Source organism: Myotis nattereri (genome assembly GCF_964212035.1).
Source record: "Myotis nattereri genome assembly, chromosome: 2".
In the NCBI taxonomy this organism is placed as follows: domain Eukaryota; kingdom Metazoa; phylum Chordata; class Mammalia; order Chiroptera; family Vespertilionidae; genus Myotis; species Myotis nattereri.
The window spans coordinates 15,158,844-15,171,909 of NC_138076.1; the positions used below are offsets into that span (position 1 = coordinate 15,158,844).

At 42.8% G+C, this 13,066-nt stretch overlaps 1 protein-coding gene across 1 annotated transcript in view; it reads left to right on the forward strand.

Annotated features, from left to right (window-relative positions):
* The first annotated feature begins 2,851 nt into the window (after positions 1-2,851).
* The window catches only part of LOC308514809 (rho GTPase-activating protein 7), a 167,994-nt gene continuing 157,779 nt past the window's right edge, over positions 2,852-13,066 (forward strand). Inside the window, exon 1 of the mRNA XM_081085124.1 lies at positions 2,852-3,154. Coding sequence (XP_080941250.1) covers positions 3,016-3,154 — 139 coding nt within the window. The 5' untranslated portion in view covers positions 2,852-3,015. The remainder of the gene's footprint in view (positions 3,155-13,066) is intronic.

The window sequence follows — 13,066 nt, forward strand, 5'->3', positions numbered from 1 at the left end:
GGGATCACCCAAAACCTACCTGAGACTCAGGCTTCTTTCACATCCTGGGTGATTTTATTGGCTAAGAGTAAGGAGCTTTGACCTATAGTTTAGTATCAACTGAGCCTAGATAATATTAATGGGTCATTATTATCAATATCATTAATTTCTGACCAAACTCTTACTGCTTAATAAGTTTAAGATGCAGACAGCTCTTTAGTGGGTGTGTATCTTGGATCTGCCATTTACTATGTGACCTTTCTCTAGTCTCTTCTCTCTAAACTTTAGCTTCCTATCTCTGAAGAAGAGATAGAACACCTGTATTGATCGATCTCTATACACTAGTCTATCCATGTACAGGGGTCTAATATACAGTGCTAGTAGAGCTTGTGGTATGTCATAGGTACTCAGTAAATGTTATTTTCCCTTTATTGGTCCTCCTTCCTTTCTGTGTTTAAATACAACAAAGCTTCGTGCCATTATAGTCCCTCATTGTTCGTGACTCATACAAGGAGCTGTTGATATTTATGCTAAGAATGATTGTGTATCCTTAACATTGTCATGGATCTAGAATGGAAATGTAGGTGAGGTTAGTGACTAGGAAAAGTTAGGAATCTGGGCTATGTTTGTTTTTTCCCCTCCTGTGTGTTGGCCCATTAACATGCTTCCTTCATGGAGCTTATTACACTATTTTGAAATTATTTGTGGTCAATGTGATTTCTCCTCCTCAAGGACAGAGTTGATGTCTTCAGCTTCAGCTTCCCCAGGCCTAACACAGTGTGCGGTTCAGTACTTGCGGCTATGTGTACCTGATCCTGTTCCTCTGCCAAAGGGGCCTCCCCCGACCTGTTCCGTCTCACCTGACCAGGAAATGAGTCAACCTGCTTCCAGGAGCTCAATCCTCTTTAAAGGAGAAACGAGAGAGAGAGAGAGAGAGAGAGAGAGAGAGAGAGAGAGAGAGAGAGCGCTTTTTAAAAAATGAACCAGATATTAGGTGATCACATTTTTTTACAATATATTTTTATTGATTTCGGAGAGAAAGGGAGAGGGAAAGAGCGATAGAAACATCAATGATGAGAGAATCATCAATCAGCTGCCTCCTACACGCCCCCTACTGGGGATCAAGCCTGCAACCCCAGGCATGTGTCCTGACCGGGGAATTGAATCCTGACTTCCTGGTTCATAGGCTGACGCTCAACCATAGAGCCACACCAGCCAGGCTAGATTTTTTTTTTTTTTTTTTAATGGTGAACTGCCCTTGGAATTGACTGCCACGGGCCTAGAGATCTGTATATCTCAGTAGTTTGTACCTCCTGATCTATGTCCAGCCCAACGATAGGGCAAAGGGGTAGATATCTACCAAGAAACACAGTCTGAGTTGCAGATATTCATGAGCTTTAACAATTTGGAAACAACATAATTTAGGACTCATGGGTTACTAATATGCAACGGTACAGACTAGTATTACTCACAATGTGAGCACCTTCTGGCAATTTTAATTATCATTCTCTGCATAATTAAGTTGTCAAAGTTGATGGGAAAGAGGATGCATGCTGTAGAAGTTTGGAAACTCTGGAGATCGATGTGGGTTGAAATTAGTTTCATGTTTAAAAATAATTATGATAATAATTAGAATTTGCTTGGTACCTGATAATTTGCAAAGTGCTTTTACACATTATTTAATTTCACAAAGATTATGAACTGGCCCTTAGGTACTTGATGCCCAACCTTGAACATTATAAAATGGAATTTAAGGGAAAGTGAGAAAGAAGATAATTAAAACTGCATTGAAAGACAGAAAATCAGACAAATTCATTGGCAGATAATTACATTTATTTGGCATTTTAGAAACTCAACATATCTTGTAAAAGAAGCTGTTGGCCCATCTTTGGGTTTCACAGTGTCGGCACTGTTTATTGTTTTGGGGAGAGTTTTTGATGTACCGTTATAATGACGTTTGCTTACTTAACACTGAAAGATATGCAAAACCAGAAGACATCTGCACCATATTTAGAGGCAAAACCAAGAATGATTGGTTAAATCACTGAATGAAAGTAGAAGAATGATCAGAGGGGAAATATGAGGAGCTGATTAATCGTTCGTTTAAAACTCAGGTATCCACCTCGACTAGTGGTTCTCAACCTTCCTAATGCCGCGACCCTTTAATACAGTTCCTCATGTTGTGGTGACCCCCAATTTCATTGTTACAAATTGAACATCATTAAAGCATAGTGATTAATCACAAAAACAATATGTAATTATAGATGTGTTTTCCGATCGTCTTAGGGGACCCCTGTGAAAGGGTCGTTCGACCCCCAAAGTGGTCCCGACCCACAGGTTGAGAACCGCTGGAGAGAGACTCCAGACTGGCCTGCAGGATGCTAGTGACAGCCATAGCTTCCTTCCCACAGCCGCACTCAAGGTTGTTTCCTGTCCCATCAACATCCTCCTCTAGACCACGAGTTAATAAAACACAAAGGAGGTAGTCAAATGCCGCGCATGTGAGTGAGAATTAACCTCCAAAGTCAAAGAGCACCCCACCTGCCATCTCTCCACAACCTCCCTCATTGTTTTATTTTTTTGCCTCCTGCCCTGCCTTTCCTTCAAAATGCAAGCTTCTGTGGGTTGCCAGGAACGGAGAGATGGGGTTTAATATTCGAACAGCCAGGCAGGGACCAAGTCAAGTTACTCGATTACACAGGAAGCCAGCATCACCGGAGAGCCACGGAGGCAGCCCCAGAGCTGCGCGCGGGTGTCGCCGGCTCAGCGTAAGCCTTTCCAGATGTGGCAGCCGCGCGCCGAGCCTGGCTGCGCTCCAGGAGGCCGCCTGCAGTCGGCGCACTCCGGGCCGCAGCGCGAGCCGCATTGCCCGGCTCCTGCAGGCGCGGGGCTCGCGGCCGCCCGTCCCCGTCCCGGCCCCGGCCGCCTGGCAGAGCCGCAGCCCGCAGCCCCGGGAGGGCGCCTGCAGCTGGAGGAGCGGGAGCCGAGCAGAATGGTCGCGGCGCCAGGGCAGCAGCCCTGAAGTCCTTCGCGGGGATGGGGGACCCCGAGGCCCACGTGATGGCGCGGCCCCTGAGAGCCCCTCTCCGGAGGTCCTTTAGTGATCACATCCGAGACTCCACGGCCAGAGCCCTGGATGTTATTTGGAAAAACACCCGAGACAGACGGCTGGCAGGTGAGGGGCGAAGGGGAGGGGGCGGGGGGAGGGGAGGTATTAACAGGAAGACAATTAAATACACCGGCTCAGTGAGGAACGCGGTCATTTAGGATCCCATCCGCCGGGTAAAGTTCCTCACTGTCACGGCGGTGGCCTGTCTCCCTCTGACATGTAAGGCTTCTGCAGTGTTTGGGGTTTGGGGCGTGTTGTTTTCTCCCTGTGATGCCTCCGTCTGATTAATTCTAGAGAAGGTTTTATGAGAGGTGCTTTTTGTGGAGGTGGGGGTGTTGTTTTTCCCCTGGAAAAACCAAGCGAGATCCTTATGCGTATCAGGAAATCGGTGGGGGTGGGCCGCCTCGGGCAGACGCACTGGATCCGCTAGGCAGCTGGGTCGGCTGCGGAGCTGGGGTCCGAAGTGGCCTGGCGGTGTGTCAGTGGAGTAATCCGCGCTGCCCAGTCGGAGCTGCTGGTATTTCCTCTGGCAGCTGGAGCTGTGCTGAGTTCCAAGAGTGTGTCAGGTATGCTGGAGGCAGGCATTTGAAATATAATAAAGCATAACTACAGTGGTGCAATTCAAACGTCCCAGGGCTCATGTGACAGCGACCAAATGGCAGGCTGTGTTTGCAGGGCCACGCTAAGGAGACGGGAACTTCTGCCTCATTCTGGTGTTACGACTATTCAGAAATGGATCCCAAATAGCATTGCCAACAAGCAGGCAAGAGAACTCCAAATCCCGAAAAGGTCTCCCAGTCGTGCTGAATGGCTCTGTCTTGTTTGCTGTCTAAGTCTGTATACTGATGTCATCTGCACAGATGGGTCAAAGATTATGTTTTCTTTACGCTTTTGGTTAATCCAGTTGTTTTTCATATGCTGAGTGAAGCTCTGCGTTGTTAAAAATATTAGAAGTGTCAGTCCAGACTTCTGTGCTGTGTGCTCTCAATAAAAGGTCCTTTGACTTTCACACAATTGTCCCAACATGACTTGAAAAGGGGGAATTTAAGGTTTGTGACTGTGATAAAGCAGATCATGAAGATAACATACTCGTTACCTAATCATGGTAAACTGGAAATTTTTCCTAAATGCTCATAAAAATCTTTTTGTTAAATTAAACGATATTGCCCAGGACTGGGAGAGAATAAACGGTGTTGTCTAACCATAGCTAGGGGAGATGGAGCAGAATATTTTAAATTTAACCATTTTAGTGTGGCTTTATAGTAAAATGTGATACCTTAAAGAAATCCAACTTTCCATATTAAGGCAGGGTTTTTTAAGGTGTTCTATCTAGTGATAAACATTTGTATTTGGCTAGAGGAAGTTTAAGAAATAAGATATGGGAATATAAAATTCACAACTATAATTGTTTTAGCCCCCCCCCACACAAAAAAATAAGGTGATTGCTTTATTGTTGTCTTGTTTGACAAATTCATTGTCACAAATGGAAGGATTCCACAAATAGTGTCTTGTAAAGATGACACAAACATATCTTACTGTGGTTGGGTGTTTTAATTTGAGAGTAAGACTAATTCAAACATTCCAGCATCCCAGACTCCCCCTTACATTTTCATAAATGAGGAGCTTTGGACAGCTGTTGACTTCTGAGAATAAGGATATGATCCCTGGAAAATGCTGTCTCTGTTTTGTCATTTGTCTATTAAATATTTTTAAGTATATTTTTATTGATTTCAGAGAGGAAGGGAGAGCGGGAGATAGAAACATCAATGATGAGAGAGAATCATTGATCAGCTGCCTCCTGCACGGCCCCCCCGCCCCCCACTGGGATCAAGCCGGTAACCGATGGTCAACCACTTAGCCACACCGTCCGGGCTTGTCTGTTAAATATTAATGGTCTATATGGAGTCAAAACTAGAGCATCGAGTGAAAAATACTTAGGGAAGATTAGTTACTTTTTATGTGCGATGAAACATTAAACAGGTCCACTGGAGGAAGAAATTCTTTGTATTGCCCAGTTTTCCTAAGATGAGTACGTATGACCTCTCAGGCACTTGGCACAGCGGAGCATCCAGGTTCTGTACTGGAAAGGAAAGGGCTTTGTCCACCACGATGGGCTGATTGCTGGGCACTCGGACCCCCTCTGTGTCCTCCCCTGTTCTTGGCACGTGGCTCAGAGCTCCGTCAGTGTTTGTCCAATGGAGACCGACTTGGTTCACATCCAAGCCTCAAGAGCCCTCATTCTATCCTTTCCCTCAAACTTCTCCCCTGCACCCCACCCTCCCACTGACCAAAGACTTTGGCTGTTAATTATCCACAAGAAGGCACTTCTCCCAGCGTCGGTGCACTCCGTTCTGTGTCCTCCCACTTGGCCCTCTCTTGCGGAATGGAGGGCAACAGGAAGTCCAAACCTCCCGCTTCACTTTATGTTGTGAAATTAATCAGGTGACAGATGAGAAGTGTTTTGAAGCCCCACAGGAAAATACTTCAGTTAAATAGTCCCTGAAACATTATTTCTATGACGATCATTTCATGTAGTTTCTCAAAAACTAATCTGAGATTTCAGTTTCTTCCATAGTGCTGGGCCAAGAGACAAAGTTTTAACTTTCCTTATTAGATATTTTCTCTATCAGTCAATCTCTCTCTCTCTCTCTCTCTCTCTCTCTCTCTCTCTCTCTCTCACACACACACACACTCTACATAACTTAAGAGTTCCTAGTTCTGCCCCAAATGATGCCATGCACAAAAACCACCGTATACCTCTTGTTACCTTAAACTCCCTTATGTCAAAAATAGGAATTTCATCTGTTATGTTTAAATATCCACCGCCTTATAAAAACACAGTACAGAATTGCTGCTAGAAAAGGCCTTTAGGTTGTGAGGAGTGACAGAACAGACTGTTTTATTACATGCTCCTTTATATGTAACTAGAGGCCCGATGCACGAAATTTGTGCAAGAGTAGGCCTTCCTTCCCCCGGCTGCTGGCACCGGCTTCCCGCTGGCACCAGGACCTGGGCTTCCTTCCCTCACAGCCCTGGCTTTGTCCGGAAGGACGTCTGGTCTAATTAGCATATTACACTTTTATTATTATAGATTGCCTTTCTCTGCCCAACCACACAACCCTCTTCTCTCTACAACCATTATTCCCAAGCCCACAGGTGCACTGTCTTCTTTCCTAAGCACAGAGTCTTCAGGGAATTGGAACTTTGGGTGACAGATGGGGTCAACAGTCCTTCTGTCTTACACTTCCCCTGTGTCCTCACCACTCCTCTGCTTCCGCCCAGCCTCCCCTTGAGCCCAAGAACATCTTGGCATCGGGGTGCATTCATTCCTTAAAACCTCTTGCCCTTGTAATCCTTGTGTATAGGGTCATGTAGGGGTTCTTAGCCTTTTTCGTGCCAACTGGTCTCTAGCATTCTGGTGAGGCCTGTGGATCACTTCTCAGGATAATACTTTTAACATAAGTAAAATACATAAAATCTAAAGGGAACCAATACTAATAAAATGTAGTTATCGAGGTATTTAATATTCAAAACTCAAAGTTGTGATAGAGCAATATAACATGAATGAATTATATAATACACTATTGTGCTTAAAGTATAAGGAAGTAAATTTAAATTAAGTATTCTTTAAAGATCCCAGATTTATTATTGCTTAGCTAGAGTCAGAACATTAAACTGTACAGTAGCTTTGGATTCATCTCCTTGTCGCCAACCATCATAGGTAGGGAATACTGGGGAGCAACATGCATACCCAGGTCACCAATGTGCAAACCTTCAACTTTGTAGGTTTGGTAGTTGAATGGGGCCAGCAATGTCACATGAACATCTGTGGACAGTAAAACTGCACTCATGTGTGATCAGGGCCAGCTTTGATAACTACCATACCTGTACAGCAGGGATGTGTGTAAGTGATATTTTGTGATTTCTGCAACAACTGTTAATGAATGGAAAAGTCTGTGGTGACAGTCACAGGGACAACTGATACCATGGCATGTGTGTTGGCGGGGTGGGGGCAGAGGGTTCAGCTTGTCAACCCTTATCATTAGAAGAAACGTGAAGTTTCCATTAGAATTTAGTGAAACTAGAAATGAAATTGTTTCCATCCAAGTTCATGGACACCCTGAATTCTATCCATAGACCCTAGATTAAGAATCGCTGCTTAATACCTGTAACTTCCATAATTATCAGAGTCTGAGATACTGGGCTGTCGTACATGAGATGGCTGGAATTCCTTGATGTATATTTGACGAAGCTCCACCAATGACTGAGCTGATACACCAGCAAGACTGCCTCTGAGGTAGAATGAAAGAAACTAAATTCAGACTAGAAAGAGACAGAGAGGCTGAAAGCAGGGCAAGGCCCAGACTATACATGTACAGTAGCTGTCATCAACTGGGAAAGTGGAATGAACAAATAAACCACAAAAGAAAATAAACATTGGTCTTTCTTTAACATCTAGTAAGGTAAGGACAACTTATATACTGTAAAATACACTGATTTATAAAAATATTCAATCAATTCTTACTATTAGGGAAACATGACATAGAAGGAAAAAATATGAATGCCTCAACCTGCTATGAGACATGTGGCACTGCTTCTAGAGCTAAACATTCAAAAGAGGAAGAAACACTGAATTATCTGTAAAGAAGGCAAAAAAAAAAAATGTAGATAAATCTCAACCCAGATGAGATTCAATAGACATAAAAGAAATTCTTCAAGTATCTACATCAGGTTGGATCCCCCTGGGGTATATTGCTCAGCATCTTCTATCTTTTGTGAAATAAATGTTTACCTTTCAGCTGACCAGGTCTTTGATTCACTAGCAAAAGGAATGCTTGACATGCTGTGTGATACGCTGGCTTTCAATTCCATGGGTCATCAAGAACCCTGGCCCACTTCCCATGGCAAGCAACCACAAACACTGACTTTGTGAACTGTTTTCTGCTCGTTGGATCACAGTGCAAAGCAAGTAAGGGCATATGTAATGCCTTTTAATCGAGAGTGATGCATGCCTCAAAATATGCAGGCTCCTCCCGTAAACAAAGACTTCCCTAGACATACGCAACACTATAGAACGTTTTAAAGGGTCTGAGAGACAACCACTAATGATGCCACATGAGACACTGTCATTTCTGGAGGGTAGACGTGAGCATGTAGCTATTAAATTAGGTACCACTATTTCCGATAAAAAGAAGAGCATGTTGATGTGGAGGCCAGCTTTGATGAGAGAGAAAACAGTGGCTAAGAGAGCCGGCTGTGACACCAGCCTGCCTGGGTATGAACCCTGGCTCTTGCACTGGATAACTTCCGGCAAGTCAGTCTATTTCTCACCAATATAAAGAGGATAATAATAGTGCTATACCATAAAAGTGTTTTAAGAATTCAATGAGCAACTAGGCAGAGTGCTTAGGAGAGTCATTGACACATAGTAAGCATTCCATGAGTTTGGATTTTATGACCTCTCTTCCCTTTCCCTTTTACCCAGCTTCCCTGGGAGTTCTCCCTGTTAGCATAACACTGCTATAATTTTTCTAAGCCTTTTGGACAAAACTAGTTCAACCAGTCCAAAAAATAGAAAAGAAAGGGTTAAAATGTTCATGGGAAATGGGCATTATTTCTGTACCTTTGGAGAAAAACAAAGAAGATTCTAATGGAGGTGGTTTTTTTGCGTGCAGACCTTGAACTCCAAAATGAAATGACTTGAGAATAACTGTTTTTGCACATTAATGAAGGAATCAGTCTTGCATATGAGTTTGTCAGGCTAGATCCACAATATCTGAAAGTCATCCCAAGCGAGTTGGAACCTGCTTTGAAAATTGCTGTATAGATGCAGCCAAACATGGGAAAGATCAGCAGCACCAGCACGCTGAGGTTCCAGGCACGTGGCCCCGTGCTGGTATGGGAAAAAAGTATGCAAAATGCCAAGGTTGCCACTGGAGGTGGATATTTTGCCTGGCTCCCTTTCTGGAGCAAGACCTCTATAACTTTCTTCAGTTCAAATAGTACGTATGAGCAGTCTGCATATTTTGTCAAAGGTTATTATACACAAATAATGAGATGTGTCCAAAGTCAAAGGCGTGGTAGGAGGGGCATATGAATTAGTCACAGGTCTGCTAAGGATCTGAAGCTGTATTATGAAGCCAAAAGTGGATTTAAAAGCGCATTCCTGGAAGTTCTGTATTCCAGAGGAATTACTAGGGCCTAGATTGAAGTTAAACTTGTCGTTGTGTTTTCCAATTTCTGATTCTAGTCACTTTTATTTTTAAATATATGTATTGTTGATAGTATTTCAGATATCTCCCATTCCTCCTCCTTAATCATCCTCCTCCCAGCTCCTACCCTGCCCTCCTCAGGTCTTCACTACCCTATTGCCCGTGTCCACTGGCTATGCCTATAAGTATGTAAGTTCTTTGGCTTATCTCTTCTCGTCCCCCAACCCCACATCAAGTCTGTTCCATGCCTCCATGCTTAGGGTCTTACTTTGTTGGTCAATTCATGTTGTTCATTAGATTCCACAAATAAGTGAGATCATGTGATATTTGTCTTCCTCAGATTGGCTTATTTCACTTAGCATAATATTTTCCAGGTCCATCCAGGCTGTCCCAAAGTGTTGTTCTTTTTTAAATTGAGGTGTAATTGACATACGTTATATTAGTTTCAGGTGTACAACATAATGATTCGATATTTGTATGTATTGCAAAATGATCCTCACAATAAGTGTAGTTAACATCCATTACCATACACAGTTACAAAATTCTTTCTTTTTGTGATGAGGACTTTTAAGGTTTGCTCTCTTAACAACTTTCCAATATGAAATACAATATAATTAACCATTCTAGAGGCCTGGTGCACAGATTCATGCACATTGCAAGTAAATTAATTAGAAGGTGGCCAGCAGGACAGGACTGGGCAAATCGGGCCAGGCACGCCCTGGAGCCAACCTCCTACGGTCCCTCCCTGGCCGGCTGCACCTGGAGCAGCTCTAGGGCTCGAAGGGTGTTTGCAGAGTGAGCGGGGTCCCTCTGGCAGGTAGGGTCCCTTCGTCTGGCCTGCAGGGATCAGGCTGAAACCTGCAGTCCAACATCTCCCAAGGGGTCCCAGATTGCAAGAGGGCACTCTGCAAAGTTGCTGCTGGGCAGCTCCTGCATTGAGTGTCTGCCCCCTGGTGGTCATTGAGCATGATAGCTACCAGCTTAGACTTTTATATATATAGATTCACCATGCTGTACTTTATATCCCCATGAATTTTTAATTTATAACAGACATTTGTAGCTCCCTTCACCCATTTGGCCCACCTCACCCCCAACTCTGGCAACCACCAATCTGTTCTCTGTATCTATGAGCTTGTTTTGTTTTGTTTTATTTTTTAGAATTCCACATATAAGGGAGATCATATGGCATTTGTCTTTCTCTGTCTGACTTATTTCACTTAGCATAATGCCCTCAAGGTCCATCCATGCTGACACAAATGGAAAAATTTCACTCTTAATTTATAGCTGAATAATATTTCATTGTATCTATATACCACATTTTCTCTATCTATTCATCTGTCCATGGACATTCAGTTTTTTCCATATCTTGGCTATTGTAAATAATGCTACAGTGAGCATGGAGGTGCATATATCTTTTGAATGCGTGGTTTTGTTTTATTTGGATAAATACCCAGAAGTGGAATTGCTGGATCATCTGGTAGATCTAGTTTTAATTTTTTAAGGAACCTCCACAGTTTTCCACCGTGGCTCCACCAATGTACATTCCCACCGGCAGTGCACGGGTTTCCCTTTTCTCCACATCCATGCCAACACTTGTTATTGCTTGTCTTTTTTGTAATAGTCACTCCAACAGGTGACATCTCATTATGGTTTTGATTTGCATTTCCCTGATAATTAGTGATGTTGAACATCTTTTCATGTGCCTGTTGGCCATCTGTATGTCTTGTATAACCTGTGATTCTTGAAGAAAGAGGATGTGCCATGTGCTGGCACTGTTTGTGTGATGATGATGATGATGATGATGATGGCAACGACGACAACGACGATGACCACCTTGCACCAATCCTTCTGTGCTCTTCCCCCATTGCTTGTGAATAACCACTGCTATTTTTGATGCATTTGTTTGGAATTATCATTAAAGACTTAACCAAAGTTACCCAAAGAACAAAGTTATCTATCCCCTTACTGATCAAATACATGACTGTGTAGTGCTACTGTTGCACTTCTCAGCCACAGCCAAAGACTAGGTGTGTAATTAAACTACAAACATTTTTTGTAATATGAGCTAAATCTGACACCTAGCAGTAGGGGTCCATTTTCCACTGTTGATCATGGAAATAAAAACATTTGCGTCCTGGCAAAGAGCTTCTATGCCACTATGAGAATATGACAGTAGTGGGGTATGTGTAAGTAAATATAGGTATTTTGGATTGAACTTTTATTCACAGTATCATTGGTATGTTCAGCCAGGTAAGTTATTGGACATTCCTCAATTTGAGAAAATTCTTACACTAGTAACTGGACTGGCTGACCTGGTTGCTGCCTCCACTGAATAGAAATAAAAACATGCAGTACCCTACACTGATTTTACTTGATTACGCCCAGGGAAGTAGGAAGGTTTGCACTATTTGAGGCAGTCATTGGCCCACACCTCATATTAAGTGTAACTCAAATGTATTCCAGATAGAAAGTTCCATAGGTTGTGAGAGTGGCAGCCAGGAAGTGCTGAGCGAGAAGTTCATTTTATGATTTGCCAAGATACTTACCCGAACTCATTATCTTTTAAATATATTTTTATTGATTTCAGAGAGGAAGGGAGAAGGAGAGAGAGAGATAGAAACATCACGCTCCCTACAGTAGATCAAGCCGGCAACCCTGGCATGTGCCCTGACCAGGAATCGAACCATGAGCTCCTGGTTCATAGGTCAGTGCTCAACCACTGAGCCACGCCAGCTAGGCCCGAACTCATTATTTGACAATAAAAATACCTTAATGTTGAATTCAGTGTCATACAGAGGGTTTTGATCCTCTATAGCAATATTATCCAATCAGTAAATTTTTTAATTCAAGAACTAAAACACTCAATAAAAACAAATTAATGAAAATCACCAAGACAGTAAAAAACATGGCATATTATTGATTGGTGAATATCCTGACACTACATTATCACTTTCTCTGTCTCTTTAGAGGATCTATTAGTAGCATGAGCACATCTGTCAGTTACACACACACACACACACACACACACACTCACACACACACACTCTCACACACTCACACACTCACACTCACACACACACTCACACACTCACACACACACACTCACACACTCACACACACAAACACACCCATACACCCATCAGGATGCCATGACTTCAAGGACCTTCTCTTCATCAAAGATTGAGGATTCCTGACTTACAGAATGCTGATGTAAACATCACAAAGTAGCCTCTGGTTGTTGACAACTAGGGGTGGAGGTGTGGATATAACACATTTAATGATGTCTAGACTTTGTTTTATCTTGTAGGCTTTTTTGTGACACATTTAGCTTTTTGCAGACAACTCTCAAATCCTGACTCAGCTATTCAGTGTGGTTCAGTTTATCATGATCCATCATCTCTAATCTGGTTTTGAATAGCAGGATGTTGTAGGTCCAGATTGAAGTGTGACCTCTGAATGTTTTCCATTCATGCTTGATTACTATATCCTAGAGGTCTAGACAGTGTTATTGGTTTTTCACCAACATAGACATCTGGGAAAAAAAAAAAAGAAGAACTAAACTAGATGAGTAAGAACATTCCTAATCTACCTTTATAATATGCTCCCTTTAAAATAAAACTTTTTTAATATATATGTTTTTATTGATTTCAGAGAGGAAGGGAGAGAGATAGAAAGATATAAACATCAGTGATGAGAGAGAATCATTGATTGGCTGCCTCCTGCAGGCTCCTTACTAGGAAGGATCGAGCCTGCAACCCAGGCATGT